At 41.6% G+C, this 16,591-nt stretch overlaps 1 protein-coding gene across 2 annotated transcripts in view; it reads right to left on the reverse strand.

Annotated features, from left to right (window-relative positions):
* Tek (TEK receptor tyrosine kinase) overlaps positions 1-16,591 on the reverse strand; it is a 99,712-nt gene that overhangs the window by 35,970 nt on the left and 47,151 nt on the right. For both annotated transcript variants that reach the window (XM_041651784.1, XM_041651783.1), the window contains exons 5-8: positions 14,722-14,853; positions 14,156-14,296; positions 9,940-10,068; positions 7,563-7,714 (exon numbers count right to left, since the gene is read on the reverse strand). In XM_041651784.1, the coding sequence (XP_041507718.1) occupies positions 7,563-7,714; positions 9,940-10,068; positions 14,156-14,296; positions 14,722-14,853 (554 nt within the window). The remainder of the gene's footprint in view (positions 1-7,562; positions 7,715-9,939; positions 10,069-14,155; positions 14,297-14,721; positions 14,854-16,591) is intronic.

A 16,591-nucleotide genomic window follows, 5' to 3' on the forward strand; every position in this document is an offset into this window, starting at 1 on the left:
AACTAAAAACCTCCTCCATGCTGGCTTGCATTCAAGCCATGTAGGTGCTGAGAGGCAGCTGGAGGTATGGATGGGGTAAGTCATCATTGGCCTTGCCCAGATGTGAGCCCTGTGAAACAAGGTCTAACCTTTCAGCCAAGACACGCACATCTGTACAGACGTGGCTTCTCTGTGTCTGTGTTTTTCTCTCCCTATTTCTTTTCTTATATTTATAAACAATGTTAAGTTGACAACATTGAAAACAGACACTTATACAAAAATATCACCAAGTCTCATTGTAACCACAAAGCAAAACTCTATAATAGATAAACAAAAAATAATTAGGAACTATAACATGTCACTGAAGAAAACCACTTTGCTACAAACAAACCAAAACAAAAAACACAAGAAAGGAGAAAGAGAGAGATCTGTAACAAAGATGGAAAACAAGTAGCAAAATAGTCACTGAAACCGCTCTGTGTTTAGGACTTCTGGAGACTATGGCGAGGTAGAAGCGTCATCATTTAGAAGCGTCATCATTAAAACTCAGGGAAAGAAAACAGTGTAAAGAATACACAGGAAGATGGAACCAAATGCAGAGATCCACAACCAAGCAGCAGGCCGAGTTCCAGGAACCCAGTTGAAGAGAAGGAGGAGGGAATGTATGTGCAAGGGAGGTCAAGGTCAGGATGGAGAAATCTACAGAGACAGCTGAACCAAGCTCATGGAAACTCATGAACTCTAGACCGACAGCTGTGGAGCCTCCATGGGACTGAACTAGGCTCTCCATATGAGAGACAGTAGTGAAGCTTGGACTATCTGAGGGGCCCCTGGCAGTAGGACCAGGATATATCCCTGGTGCATGAGCTAGCTTGTTGAGCCCAGGGTGGGATGCCATGCTCAGCCTTAAAGCAGTGGTGAGAAACTTGGTCCTGACCCAACTTAATGTGCCAGACTTTATTGACTCCCCATGGGTACCCTTACCCGTTGGGAAGAGTAAATGGGGGGTGGCCTGCAGGGGAGGCGAGGGAGGACAGGAGGAGCGGTAGGAGTAAAAACTGTGGTTAGAATGTAAAATAAAAATTTAAAAAATAATTAATTTTTTAAAAAATATTCTAAATTAAAAAAAAGTACACAGTAAGTTCTTAGTCTGCAAGAGGTGAAGTTTTCTAATGAACTTTCTAAAGCCAGGGACATCCCTGCAGGAAAGCGCACATCAGAGTCCAGCTACAGGCCCTGCCTACTGCCCAGGAGAGAGCTGCAGAAGCCATGTCTCACACACTGACCTGCAGGACCAGAAGAGACCCTGCAGAGGGCTGGAAGAACTAGCAGGAAGGGACCTACAACCTCCTTCCTAATTCCCCTTGCTCCTCCCACTTGCGGTACTGTCTGGAACCTGCTAGAGCCAGAAGAGTGTGAGAACTTCATCTTTCACCTCAGGGCAGCTCTGCCAACAATTTACTCCAGACATATTCTTTCTATTTCTTCTTTTCCTTCATTTAGTTTCCACTCTTGTACATATGCCACATAACGGTCATGCTTCTGACTGTATATTGCTCATTTAGGTTTCAGGCCTGTTTGATGTGGGATTTCCCTCTGGATGCTGTGATTACCATTGATTAATAGAGAAACTGTCTTGGGCCTGCACAGGGAACAGAGGTAGGTGGGGAAAACTAAGCTGAATGTGGGGAGAAAGGAGGTGGAGTCAAGAGAGGAGCCACGTAGCCCCGCTGGAGACAGACGCCGGAACTTTAGCCAGTAAGCCACAGCCATGTGGAGATACACAAATGAATAGAAATGGGTTAAATTAATATGTAAGAGTTAGCTAATAAGAAGCTAGAGCTAATGGGCCAAACAGTGACTTAATTAATGCAGTTTTTGTGTGATTATTTCAGGGCTAAGCGGCCAGGAACGAAACAAGTGGTCTCCTCTAACACCTGTTTTTGTCTTCCCACATAGCAACCTTTTTGACATTCTTCATTATTCCCTTCAGCAAGACCTCATGAGCCATGCCCTCCTTATTTCTATGATTTTTCCTCTTTCTCTCATCCTTATCCTCTATTCTTTTCCCTTCTTAAACACAGCTTTCCATAGCTCTAACAATCTCTGAAGTCTCTGTGTAGGTCCTGGCAATATCTAACTTTCCCCTCCTAGCTTCTTTATCAACTTGATTGTTTTCTTTTCAAAGTCGATCTAGTTGACTTCTCTTTATCTTCACTCACCATCCCACTCCTAATATTATTAAATGAAATTCAAATACACCTGTGTTAATCTTGGTTACATATCTCCAACAGCTATTGAAGTAAAAAGGGGCAGGTATTGTGCATTGACTAGTATAACATTTGCACAGTGGAGATATTCAGGTGCTGCGGTTGTTCTCACAGTTAGTAACCTGCTCAGAAATAATTTAGATTTTAAACCAGACACTCCAAAGAGCTATTTTCTACATCTCAATTCTATGACATCCAAGTACTACTTGAATATTATAAATACTTAAACTGAAGAACACAGCTACTTTTAAAAAAAGGCAGAAAATAAAATAAGACAAATTTGTAAATCATAACACAGTAAAATAAGAAACGTGAAAATAAAAACAATGTACCTTCTCCAAAATACAACATCACTAATCTTCCAATAATGGCTATCAAGTGGGAGTGAGCTACAAAATTCCAGATAAAGAACTCAAAATAATGATTATAAGTATGTTCAAGGACACAAATCAGCAGATCTTGAAACAGTTTTTGATTGACAGTTTTGAATTTTTGATGACTGGTGTGAAACAGGAATTCAAACAAAGAAATAGGAAAACAGTCTGAAATGCTGGAAATGAAATCAGGGTCAAATAAAAAAAAAACCGTGGAAAGTCTCAGAAATGGCCTGGGACAAGGAGTGACAGAATATCTAAAACTTAAGGATGAAGACTGTAATAATTGAAATCAAACAAAGACAAAGATAAATTAGTAAGAAGGTAAAACCAGGAATTCCAATACACTCTGATAAGGCCAAATCTGTGGTTTATAGGCATGGAGAAAGAATCTCATTCTAAAGGCATAGAAAACATTTTCAAAAGAATTATAACAGAATAATTCCCAAAGCTAGGGAAAGAGATGCCAGTTCAGATACGGAGGTCATTCAGGCACCACACAAACAGATCATAAAAGAACCTCCTTGTTCTGTTATAATTAAGAACACTAAATACTTAGGACAAAGAGAGAACATTGAAAGTAGCAAGAGAGAAACACCATGTCTCATATAAAAACAGACCTATTATAATAATAACAGCAGATATTCTACTGAGACTAAAGTTCAGAGAACTTGAAATATTTCAAGTCCTGAAAGACAACTACCAACCCAGAAAACTATACTCAACAAAGCTATCTGTCATCAAAGAAAATTTAAACTTTCAACAATAAGAAATAGATTAAAGGAATTTATGACCACTTAGACAATTTTACAGAAAATACTTGAATTAACACCGAATACTGAAGGAATACTGAAAAGAAAAACAAACCTACCCACAAAGTGATAGGAAAGACTTAAAGTCATACTAGCATAATATTTAATCAAGAGAGAAGAAAAATACCAAACATTACAAAATCAATGAAATGGCATCAATCAATACACACCTTTAAATACTAACTCTGAATATTCATGGTCTCAATTTCCCATTTAAAGAACATAGACTAGTAGATACTATAAAGAAAAAACCCAGGAACTACATCAGGTGTAGTGGCTTACACTTTTAATCCCAGCACTTGGGAGGCAGAGGCAAGTTGATCTCTGTGAGTTCGAGGCTAGCCTGATCTACAAAGGAAGTTCCAGGATATTTGGGGCTGTTACACAGAGAAACGCTGTCTCAAAAAACAAACAATCAAAATCAGGAAACATGTATTTAGTATGAACAAGAAATGCACATCACCACAAAAGACAATAACCCCTAGCTTAATGATACACCCTGAAGTTATGGAAAAACAAGAACAAACCAGACCCCCAAGTCAGTAGATGATAAGAAATCATTAAGATCAGGGCATTCTAATGAATAGAAACCAAGAACAACAACAACCCCAAGTCAGTAGATGATAAGAAATCATTAAGATCAGGGCATTCTAATGAATAGAAACCAAGAACAACAACAACAATACAGAGAATGAAAGAAAAACCACCAAGAATTGGTTCTTTAAAAATATTAACAAAATAGCCAAATTAAGCAGGAGAACCCAAATTAATAAAATTAGAGATAAAAGAAATATTACAGTAGATACCTAAATGAAGAAAATTATTATCTTACTTTATATATTCTACTGTGGTGGTTGAATAAGAACAGCCCCCATAGGCTCATACATTTAAATGCTTAGTCATCAGAGAGTGGCACTACTTGAGAAGAATTAAGATGTGTGGTCTTGTTGGATAGGTGGTGTGGCCTTGAAGGAAGTGTATCACTGGGAGTGGGCTATGATGTTTTTAAGAGCTTAAGCCAAGCCCAGAATCTCTCTCTTCCTGCTGCCTATGGATCTAGATGGGATTTAGAACTGTTCCATGCCTATCCAAGTGCCTCCTTGCTTCCTACCGTGATGAGAGAATGGACCTCTGAAACTATAAGCATGGTTCAGTTAAATGTTTTTCTTTATAAGAGTTGCTGTGGGCATGTTGTCTCTTCACAGCAATAGAACACTGGCAAAGACATCCACTCACCTAGCAAATCTAAGAGAAATATATGAATGTTTATATGTATATGATCTATGAAATTAAACCATGATGAGATTAATAGTTTAAACAGATCTATAACAAGCAGTTCTACCACAGTAGTAATCAAAAATCTCCCCCCTAAGGAAGTCCAAGTCTAGATGGATTCACTGATGGATTTCATCAAACCTACAAAGAATAACTAACACCAGTATTCTTTCAAACAGTCCCATAAAATAGACAAGGGAGGAACATTACCAGAGTCTTTTGCCAAGCTAGAATTATCTAATACCTAAACCATACAACATCACAACAAAGTAAGAAAATTATACATCATGGACACTCAAGAACAGTCATCTCCAGACGCAGAAAAGAATTACCAAAATCCAACATCTCTTATTTTAAAAGTCCTGAATAAATTCAAAATAGAAGAAATACGTACCAAAATAAAAAAGTTATACATAAGAAATCTAAATTTGGTATTATATTAAGTGGGGAAATATGTAAATCATTTCCATTAGAATTAGGAAAAAGACAAGGGCATTCAATTATTTCCCTTCTTATTCAGTATAGAACTAGGAGTCTTAGGGGTGAAAGACTGTTATAATGGAAAGAGCCAAATATTGGTGAAGATGTGGAAGGACAGCTTGTGCTCACGATTAAGAACAAGCACTGTTAAAAGGTTCATACCATCCAAAGCAAACAATGCCATCTCTATAAAAATACCAACGAAATTCTTAACAGAGCTAAAAAAAGAAAAAGAAAAAAACCCAAATTTATATTTGAAAAACCCACAAATAACAAAACTGCAAAAGGGGATGGAGACCTGGAGAGGTTAAGAGCATTATTGTTCCTTCAAATTGCATGAGTTCAGTACACAGCGCTCACACAGCAGTTCACAACAAATTAGAGCTCCAGTCCTAGGGGAGCTGATGCCCTCTTTGGCCTCCACGAGCTCCTGTGTTGCAGGATGTTCGGTCACACTATGAACACTGTTTGTGTTTGTGCTAATGAAATAAAGTCAACCTTGGGTCAGGGGGCTGAGTTAGCAACTAATTGACAGAAAATAATCATGTAGAGTCAGAGGGTACCTGGAAGACGACAGAGTGCATAGGAAGTGGTAGGGAGGGTCTTTGAGTGGGGTGGGGCTTTATTATTATTTTTTGTTGTTGTTGTTGTTGTTGCTGGGTCTTGGTTTTTTTGTTTTGGTTTGTTTTTTTTTTTTTGGTTTTGTTTTTTGTGTTTTTTTTTTTTTTTGGTTTGACCAAATGAAGGATGATCTCTTTCAGCTGGTTGCCAGTCAGCCTCTCTGAGCTAACAGGTTTTCACCCTAGCCTCTAACTCCTGGGTCCAATTGATAAATAGAACAATAGACAGTTAATTAAAAACCATATTTGGTGGCAGTGACAGAGTTGGTGCCTACGGGGAGAGAATTCCTGCCAGACATGGCCTGAGCCGTTGGGCCGCTGCCAGAAAAGCAGACAGTAGCTTCAGAGATGCAATTACTGCTAAAACAGCAGTAGATTAAAGTGCAGGCTCTGTGCTGACAGAAAATAATACTCCTGAACCTATACAGTGCACATATTCTCGTATACTCACGCGGACTCACACGTGTATTAATTGGCAGCAAAGAAAAATCAAGCAAAAACAAAATGTAGGAGTCCTAACAATTTCCATCTATACTGCAAAATGATAGTGATCAAACCAGATCCAGTGGGGATGGAAGACACCAAGGAAACAGTGTCTTCCAGACACAATGGAACCAATGCACGTATAAACTCACAGACGCTGAGGCAGCATGTACAGGGCCTGCACAGGTACAAACCACTGGGGTCCCAGTGCTGGGAGGGGAAGAAGACACAATCTCCCATGCCCAAACTAGAAGTTATCACCAACAGACAGCCACTTTCAAAGGAAAAAATCATTTTCACCATTGGAGTCTCACTGTGTATACAAACCACACTTAAGGGAGGCCCTGTACCCAATGATACAAGGACAAGTTGAACTCAATGGTATTTCTTGGAAAAGCTTTGCTCATAATGCTTTTTGTTTCGTTTTTCACTTTACTTGTCTTTTACTTTATTATGGTTTCTGATTTTGTTTTTTTGGATTTTTTTTTATTTTGGTTTTTCAAGACAGGGTTTCTCTGTGTATCTCTGACTGTCCTGGAACTCACTTTGTAGACCAGGCTGGCCTCAAACTCACAGAAATCCATCTGCCTCTGCCTCCCTGAGTACTGGAATTAAAGGTGTGCACTACCACCCCCTGGCCTGATTTTGTGTTTTTCTGGGTTTTGTGTGGGCACATGTGTCTGTCTCTGAATGGATATGTGTTTATCATGTTTTTTGTTTGTTTTTATCCCTCTGTTTTCTTTGTTTTATTCTGGTTTGTTTGTTGTTTCATGTCTGGGATGGGCATATAGCATCGGGAGAGAACTTCCCTAGGCTCAGGCCTTAATAGTACCAGAATGCTGCTGATTCATGGGTTTAAATATTTCTGTGTGGTCCCTAGGCCACGCTGCTCTTTTTGATATTGGGTTTAGACACATGGAGATAACGTGAGGGCAGGGCCTCGCATGGCCTGACATGGTCCATAGTTCACCACACACAGCTGGACATTTATAGGACAGGGGCTATCCTTGACAGTTAGCGCTAACAGCCCCAATGCGATGGCAAATTCTCAACATGGCACTGCAGCGCTGCCCACACAGAGGAAGTCTGAGTGATTGCAGCGAGTGGACTCTGCACCCCAGGAACATGTCACCTTATCACAGCTGCCAACACACCAGTGAGTCAGGGACGGGTTAAGCCGGAGTAAAATCTAGCTTCCGGAGACAGATGACTGCATTGAAGCCATTTTAGGATGCTAAGCGGGCATACTGGGGAATGGATGGTGCTTACCTGGAGCACTGTCCCATCCGGCTTCACCAGCGTCATTTCTTCACTGGTAGGCAGTGGCCAACCAGAAGCTTTGCAGATGGGGTTAAATTTTCCACTGTTTACTTCTATGTGATCTGGCAAATCCTCTATCTGTGGAGTCAGCCTTGGCCTGCCTAAATCAAAAAAAAAAAAATACAGATATTAGATCCATGTAGTCTAATCTTCAACGTAACAGCGATGACTGCTCCAGCAAGCACTCATTGTAGCTGAGGTAATCTTGACAAGATTTACAATCACCAGGAGATGGGTCTATGAGCTTGTCTGCAAGAGACACTGCAAGAGACGCTGCAAGAGATGAATAGGCTGAGGTGGAAAGACGCGCTCTCTGTGAGTGGCACCGTCCCTGTTAGGGATCCTGAACTGGAGAAAACAAACCGAGCGCTACCATTGGCTGATCTCTCCATCTTGACTGGGGTTCGGTGCAGCCATCCTCTTCAGCTCCTGATGCCTCGACCACGCCTCCATCATGGGGACCTACCTCGAACTCTGAGCCGAAATAAAACCTTTTTCTCTTAAATTGCTTTGTCAGAGTAGTTTACTACAGCAAGAGGAAAAGAGAGAAAGAAAGAGAGTGAGAGAGAAAGAAAGAAAGAAGCCACTGTGCTCGAGAACTTTACAGCTATTTTTTTTTTAAACATTGTGTAGTACACTTGAGGGCCCTTCTGTCATCTCCACTTTAGAGAAGAAGGGACTGAACCTCAAAACTCATCCTCAAGCTCAGGGCTTCCTGAAGCCATGGTGCACATTCTTCTTTCACAGGGCTGTGCTCCCTCAGTGGACTTGGAAGGAAGGGAAACACCTCAATATTAAAATGGTCATCATAGCCACACACTCCCCCTGAGCTAGCTTTCAGTCCCCATCTTGCTTTTCAAAGTGTACCATTACAAAAAGAAAAAATAGACAGATAGTGAATGAGTGAATGAATGAATGAGTGGATTAGCCTCAGGAGACAGCCTCATAACCTTGTGGTCAACAACATGAGCCTCAGTGTGGAAGTATGAGGGCTCTTTCATTGGTTGGGAAGTCTGTAAGTGACATACAAATAAGAAGAAAGGAGTGATTTAAATTATACACAATTGCATCACAAAAGCGACAGGGACAAACTCCCCAAAGCAATATCTAGCTAGTCAAATAAAAATGGCACTGCCTATATTGAATGAGAATAGAAGACCCCCATGAGCCTACTCTCTGTACTGCCTCCTGCTTGTGGATCAAGATGTGAGCTCTTTCCTGAAATTCTAACTACCTATGGCTATGCCTTTACTCTGCCATCAGAAACAGACTCTAGCCCCCTGGAGTCTCTTTTAATTTAACCATAGGCTAGATTAAACTCCTTTTATAAATTGTCTTGGCCATGGTGTCTTATCACAGCAATAGGAAAGAAACTAATAAAGATTCTTAGGAAGAATTAGAATGGTGTTTCTTGTTGTTGTCTTATTTTGGTGTATATGCATGTGTGTGTGCGCCCGTGTGTGCGTGCATGCGTGCGTGTGTGTGTGTGTGTGTGTGTGTGTGTGTGTGTATACATGCGCACAGCGTATAAGAAATAGCCAGAACATCCCCATTGTCTTAGTGTGTGGGTGCACCCCTCGTGCTCCTGAGTTCCTTGCTCGTGCTCCGTGCTCCGTCTCCTTCTGCTCCTGATTTGGACCTTGAGATTTCTGTCCGGTGCTCCCGTGTGGGTCTCTGTCTCTGTCTCCTTTCATCGCCTGATGAAGGTTAATATTCCTGAGGATGCCTATGTGTTTGTCTTTGGATTCACCTTATTTAGCTTCTCTAGGAACATGAATTATAGGCTCAATGTCCTTTATTTATGGCTAGAAACCAAATATGAGTGAGTACATCCCATGTTCCTCTTTTTGGGTCTGGCTTACCTCACTCAGGATAGTGTTCCAAGGCCAGCTGGCCTAGGTCTGAAAAAGCATGGGATAAATCCAGACTAGCTGAACATAGCGGACAATGAGGAATACTGAGAATTCAAGAACAATTGCAGTGGGTTTTTGATCCTACTGCACGTACTGGCTTTGTGGGAGCCTAGGCAGTTTGAATGCTCACCTTACGAGACCTGGATAGAGGTGGGCAGTCCTTGGGCTTCCCACAGGTCAGGGAACCCTGATTGCTCTTCGAGCAGATGAGGGGGGGGGGACTTGATCGGGGGAGGGGGAGGGAAATGGGAAGCGGTTGTGGGGATGAGGCAGAAATCCTTAATAAATAAATAAATTTAAAAAAAAAAAAGAAATAGCCAGAAGATGTTAGGACGCCAGGGCAGGAATTGCACCAGAGGGGCTCTCCTCAGATACGCTGAGCACCGCCCTGACCACAGGTTACCTTGCTTTACCTTCTTTCTCACACTGCAGCCCTTGCCATCCTTGAGAGCAGAGACATCCTTGGAACCGATCACACCTCTCTGCGTTGGTACAACGGCACCTGAGCTTACAGTCTGGTCCATAGTAACCTGGTGGGCATGCTGGAAACAGAGGTGTCATAAACCAATGTTAGCATAGAGGAAGGAAGAAAACTAAGGCCCTCAGTGGCTAGTTTTGGTTTCCTTCCACACTATCAACTTCTCTGACTTGTAGACAGCAGTGTGTCATTTGTGAGATGTACTGAGATTTAAAGGCTAAGCCGTTTTGCTTCTAGAGAACTCAATAATTTCCTACCAGGACACTCTTCTAAGTACAATATTCAGAAAACGATTACTCTAGATCACTGGAGAAGGTATATAGGGCAGAGGCAACTATAGAACTTCCAAAGGGGAATTGAAATTTGGAAGACAGGAATGGTGTGTTTCTCATTTTTCAGCTTTTTGCCTAAGTGTTGGGGATAACCCTATATGAGACATACTGACACTGTGTGAGAGAATAAAACACAAAAATATCTGTCATCTCACTGACCTGACAAACTAGGGGAGAGAGTTGGAGAAATCGGTAGCTGGAGAGAAAAGGGAAATCAGAAATAGTGACTTAGAAAGAAAACTCAGCTCTTTGGCTAACCCTTGAACCACGCATGCTCAGCCTAGCGAGAGAAGCCCAGACAAAGTGAACTAACAGAAGAGTTTGACCTGATGGCCAGGAGTCACAGCCTGTGGCTTGAGTCCTACCTCAGTAGTTGCCTACTAAAATAGAACAAAGCAAAATGAGCATTCCCCCTAAAGGACGTAGCATACTCCAGAATCCCTACAGTGTAACATTAGGTGCTCATGGTAAAATTTCAAATTGCTCAACATAAGAAGCAATAGAGAACTGTGTTCAATTTTTTAAAAAAATAAGAAAAGAAAAACTCAATGACAACTAACTGCAAGGATCTAATATTAAAAAGAGAAGACACGATTTTTAAATATAAATAACTATGCTCAGTGAGGTCACAGAAAGTATACCCACAACAGTGAGAAATTTCAGCAGAGAAATGTGAAAATACCCCTTAAAAAACTACAATGAGAAAACAGTGATTATTAATTGATTATTAATCTCAACTATCAATTTGATGAGACCTAGAACACCTGGGGAATGAGCCGCTCAGGGCGTGCCTGTGAGGGAATGGGCTGCTAAGGTGGACTGCGGGTGGAGGACCAGCCAGTCGTGGGAGGCTCCATCCTAGGAGCTGGGATCCCAGGACAGAAAAAGGATCAAGCGTGCTGAGCAAAGGCATCACGACTTTCTGCCTTCTGACTGTGCGGGCCATGTGACCTACTGCGGCCAGCTCCTGCTGCCTTGATGTCCCCACCACACGGAAGGTACTCTTCAATTATAAGCCAGAACGAACCCTTTATTTTTTTAAGTTTCTTTTTTAGGGTATTTTTTTAAAAGAGCTATAGGAAAGCAACTAAGATAACTTCCTGTATCTAAACTACAAGAAAGCTATGTGAACTCAGACACAGTGGAGATGGAAAAAGAAAACATCAAATTTGAAGCTATATCCTCAGACATTCAACCTGAAGAAAAGGAAGAAAGGAATGGAAGGGCCCTTGGAACAATAGCTTAAGATGAAACTCCTTAGTGTGGAAAGACCACTGTAGAAAAACAATTGCAGAGACTGTGCTGTAGGACTGGATTCAGTGGTTCTCAACCTTCCTAATGCTGTGACCATTTAACATAGTTCCTTATGTTATAGTTTCTCCCAACCATAAAATTATTTTGTTGCTACTTCATAACTGTAATTTTACTACTGTTAGGAAATATAATGTAAATATCTGATATGTAGGTTATCTGATATGTGACCCCCAAAGGGCTCACAACCCACAGGTTGAGAATCATTGGGTTAGGTATCTCAGTGGGCAAAGGCACTTGCTGCTAAGACTGACGGCTTAAATTTGACCCCGGGGCCCACGTGGTAAAAAGAGAGAATTGATTCTCGGAAGTTTCCCTCTGATGTCTACGTGTAGGCATGCCCACATTCACACACACACATACACATATACAAAAGAAACAGCTTTAAAAAACAGAAATAGTGCTTTAGGTTTCCCCCAATCTGTTGACATTTACACATCTGATATTTCAGGAAACAGCAAGGAGGGGCAAATATTAGGAAAAATATCTGTTAAACTACTAAAAACTACAATAAGAGAATTTGTGATACTGTTGGTTGTCTTTCCTTGTTCCTTATTTTCTCCTCACAACAGAGTATTTCTGCCCTTGTTTGCACTCCTGAACTTTGCAAGCTCCTTGGAGGGGAGCAGGAACTGTACATTTCCTGTGCGGACCGTATTTCCTCGGACAACAATGGTAGACGGTGATTGGCTTCTGCTAGTGGGCTGGTCTTATTTTGGTCAACGATAGCATTACTTTTACTTGTCAACTGATTTAAAAGCAATATTGTCCCTTGATTTTTTTCCTGGTGGATAGTTTTAACTTGACAATGTGTTCAAGGAGCCAAGAGGCAGCTTTGCATTTTCAGCTCAGTCAGCACAATCTATATCAAAGTTCCAACAAAAGAACTTCTTAGAAGATGCATAGATGACCCGTATGTACATGGAAACATGTTTGATAACACTGGTCATCAGGGAAAGGTAAGTGATCCAACTCAACATGCACATGGCCCTGGTGTGATCACTGGCAGCCCACAGTCAGAAAATTTCAAGGAAACACAAATTAAAATCTCAATGCAACATGATCTTGTATCTGTTAAAATGGCTGTTATTGATACGACAAAAGTTAGCAAATGTGGGTGATATAAAGAAAAGAACACTCACACACTCATGACAGGCATGCAACTATCAAATAATACCTGGAAGCTCCCTTAAAACAAGCAAGTAATCACACAATTACCATACAATACAAAAATTCTAGAAATAAAATGGATTGTGTGTGCATGTGCGTGTGTGTACATTTATGAGAGAGAAAACCTCACAAGGGAAGGAAATTCCAAGACTAATTTTGACAACATGGATGCATCTAGAGCACATTATCTGAGTTAAATGAGCCAGGCAGAAAAGAATAGATATTGTACGCTCTTTCTTATAGATGGAATCTAAAAAAACAGAAGCATGGGACAGTGGTTTCCAGGGATCTATGGCGGAAGTGGGGAGATGTTAGTCAAGGGTACAAAGTTTTAGTTGTGCGGCTTGAGTACCTTCTTAGAGGTGTGGTGTTACAAGTACAGGCAGGCATACAGCATTGTATACCTCAAATTTGGTGAGCATAGATCTCAAGGGTTCGCATACACACAAAGAGGAGTCTGAGATAATGGATTTGTTAATGAATTTGGCAGTAGCAATTATTAGTTCTTGAGTATGGTCCACGAAGTAACAGGGGTTACCTTTACTTCTGAACTTTGAATCTTTTTTTTTTCTTTTATTATCAGTCAATTTTTATTTATTTATTTTTTAAAGCAGCAAATCAACATGACAACTCAAGCCTAATCTAAATGGGCACCTGACAGGGAACCCCATCTTTGTGGGGAGTGGAAAAGGCTTTCAGAAAAGCCCATCAGATCCACAATCTCTACACACCCAAACAAACAAGCACTATAGTAAGCCTTGTGTGAAGTGACTCACAGGGAGCTGAGGAGTCACTGCTGGGAAATAAATCTGGAGGCAGTAGAAGGAGTTTTGGGTAGTAAGACAATCAGTTGAATCAAGTTGAAAAGTTGAAATTGTGGCAAGAAATTGGGTGAAGATGGGGAGTCAGGGTAAGAGAGAGAGTCTGTAAGCCAATTGACCCAAGAGCAACTGAGATGTCTCTAACTTTTCAGTCAAGACCAGGCATGTTAAATCTCCATTTCTTCAAAAGAAGGCAATTAAACAGCCCACAAACCACATCAAAATATTGTAAAAAGGAATCAAAACTATATTCAGAGTTCCACCGCCATCTCATTTTCTGCACCCCAAGGAAAATAAAGACCTCTATAGGTGATGGGCATGAGAAACACCTACTCCCAGGTCCAGAGTCTCACTGTCCAAATAATGTCTTTTTCTTGAAAACTCCTGGGATTGCAATCCCTGCACCCAGGAATAAGTAAATAACCAAGCAATGTTCCTATTTGGTGATGTCCGCTAACTGTATGCCCTCCCTGCACCAGCTGCAGCTTCCCCTGTCCCCAGGGTAAGTGGGGCCTACCTTCATTGCACTGCAGTCCCCTCCAGCCTGTGGCACAGGAACACCCATAGGGGTCTGGGAGACAGAACACGTAAGACTTGCATCCCTCTGGTCCACTACACCTCTCTTTACAGGTCCTGCCAAATGTGTGTGGCTCACAAGCTGTGGGGGGAGAAGACACAAAGACTGATTCAAAGTCAAACTGCAACCCCTTGAATCGCTGGACTCTACTATCCTAGAGAGGGAGATTCCAGTCTGGGTGCTGGTGGGGGCCGGGACGAGCCTGCCATCATGGTCTACTTCACAAAAAAGAAAACTGCTTCACTGAGAGGGGCTCAGAGCCAGCACTGTTTCCCAGGTCAGGGACCTTCACTTTGACTGTAGCACCACAGGTTGGTGTTTTCTGTTATGAGTTTCAGTGGCCTGCCGTAAATAACTTTTAGAAAAAGTATCTAATCCACAAAGATGGCACCATAGACCTAAGGAAAACCACTTAGCCCCTTCTCATCTCTGTCCAGACTTAAAACTTCACTCGGTAATGACGGTTCTTTCAAGCTACGGTTCAGTCACCACGTACATTCCCTTACCTTTCTCACACGTCCTCCCCATAAAGCCAGGAGGGCAGATGCATTCCCCAGTATCCTCATGGCAGACACCATTGTTCATGCATTTAGTACAGGGGCGGTTGCAGTTGGGCCCCCACTTCTGAGCTTCACATCCTGTGGTTAAGAAAGACATGGGGGTGGGATGTTAACATGTTCACTGAGCACACTGTTACTCAACAGCTAACACATGACAGTCATTTCCGTGGGCAATGGGGAACGGAAAGGAAATACACTCTCTACATGCAGAAAACTCATACTGTAACATGGGAGAAAGAGTTAAACAGTAAATAGTGACAGAAGCAGAGACAAGGAGTACCAAATCCTGCCTTGCTAATAGAAAGGGGCGTAAAGGAAGACTTTCTGTGGGAGTGGGATGTGCATTGGGTGTGCAGGACCACAAAAACGGCAAGGAAGAGGAGGCTAGAGGATGTGTTCCAGGCAGAGGAGCTGTGAGAGAAGAAACTTCGGCATGTCCATGGGATGGTTCAAGACTGAAGCATTTCCAATACAGATCAATGGCGTCTCAACCACCAAGGAACCTGGCGAGAATCCAAACCTCAGACTCACAACACTGGAATGAAAAACTCTTGTGCCAGGAAGTTGTACCCAGAATGCCTGCACATTGACTCTACATGGAGTAGATGAAGGAGGGCTAAGGCCAAGAAAAAGAAATAGCCAGGTCTATACACTCTTTCAGCGGGACGCTATATAAGGAACAAGTGAAAAAAAAAAAAAAACACCAAGACAGACAAACTCGACTCAAGGGGGTAAAACTGCTCCTAGATTAATTTTCCATGATTTCTTCCAATGCTTGGTAATTTTAGATTGTGGATTAGACTCAAGAATAACTTCAAATATACAGAAAACTTGGGAGCGCTGGTACAGCCCTCTGTGGTTGAAAACTTAGTTTCAGTTTTCACCAATAGCTCAGTAGTTCATGTAGGGAAGTAGACTCCTTGTCCCCAAGCACTAGTCCCACAGCTTGGATACACGCCTGCAGCTGATGTAAGCTCCAAACCTCTTTGGCAAGAACTCCTGGCTATCAGTATTTTCTCTAAAACAATCAGGAGGACTATCAACACCCACCATTTCTTACAGCTTTCCACTTATTAGATAAAATTACAGATGGCTGAACGCTAACAGCTAGGTTCCCTGGCGTACAATAGGAGAAAGGAACCTAGACAAATAGTGAGAACCGGGCCACCAGGCGCTTACACACGCTAACCAGAATGGCAGATGATGTAAGTTGAACAGGATCCTCCTGCAGAGACTGTGTTCCCCAGCCGAGTGCCTACCTAGAGCTCTAGCCCAGCTTCATTCCCAATCCCAGGACAGAGGAAAGACTAACTCTAGGGGATAACAGGGTGATCTCTTAGGTTGAAGAAACTAAGAGCTGCTTACGTGACTTAGTTTTTATTTCAAGCTTTGTGATTCTATGTTTCAGAAATCATGTATTCATGGCATGCAAAGGAAAAAAAAACAATGTTGTAAGAAATCTTTTGTCAAGGAGAAAATTTATGCTGACATCTATAAATACCACCAGTGGGATTCCTAAGACAAAATGTTAAAGTCCAATCTGTTTGTATGCTTGAGTTCACACAGATGAGATGCCTTGTAGTTATGGGAAAAAAAATGCCTCCAGCTTCCCTCTTAAACACCAAACTAGTCACTTTGTGGGTTATTGTTAAATGGGTGATTATAGCTTCCTTTGAGTGTTTCTAGACACTAGCAGTACTTCTCAAGTAGCTTTATTAAATATGCGAGCACAGAGACATGACATATACGCCAACCAGAAAACAGTATGGAGATTAAAGTGGGATCTTCTGCTTTGTGAGAAAAGACCAGCTAAGCT

This window comes from Microtus oregoni, unplaced genomic scaffold, assembly GCF_018167655.1.
Source record: "Microtus oregoni isolate MIOR12 unplaced genomic scaffold, Mior012 000005F_ref0000423, whole genome shotgun sequence".
Lineage (NCBI taxonomy): Eukaryota > Metazoa > Chordata > Mammalia > Rodentia > Cricetidae > Microtus > Microtus oregoni.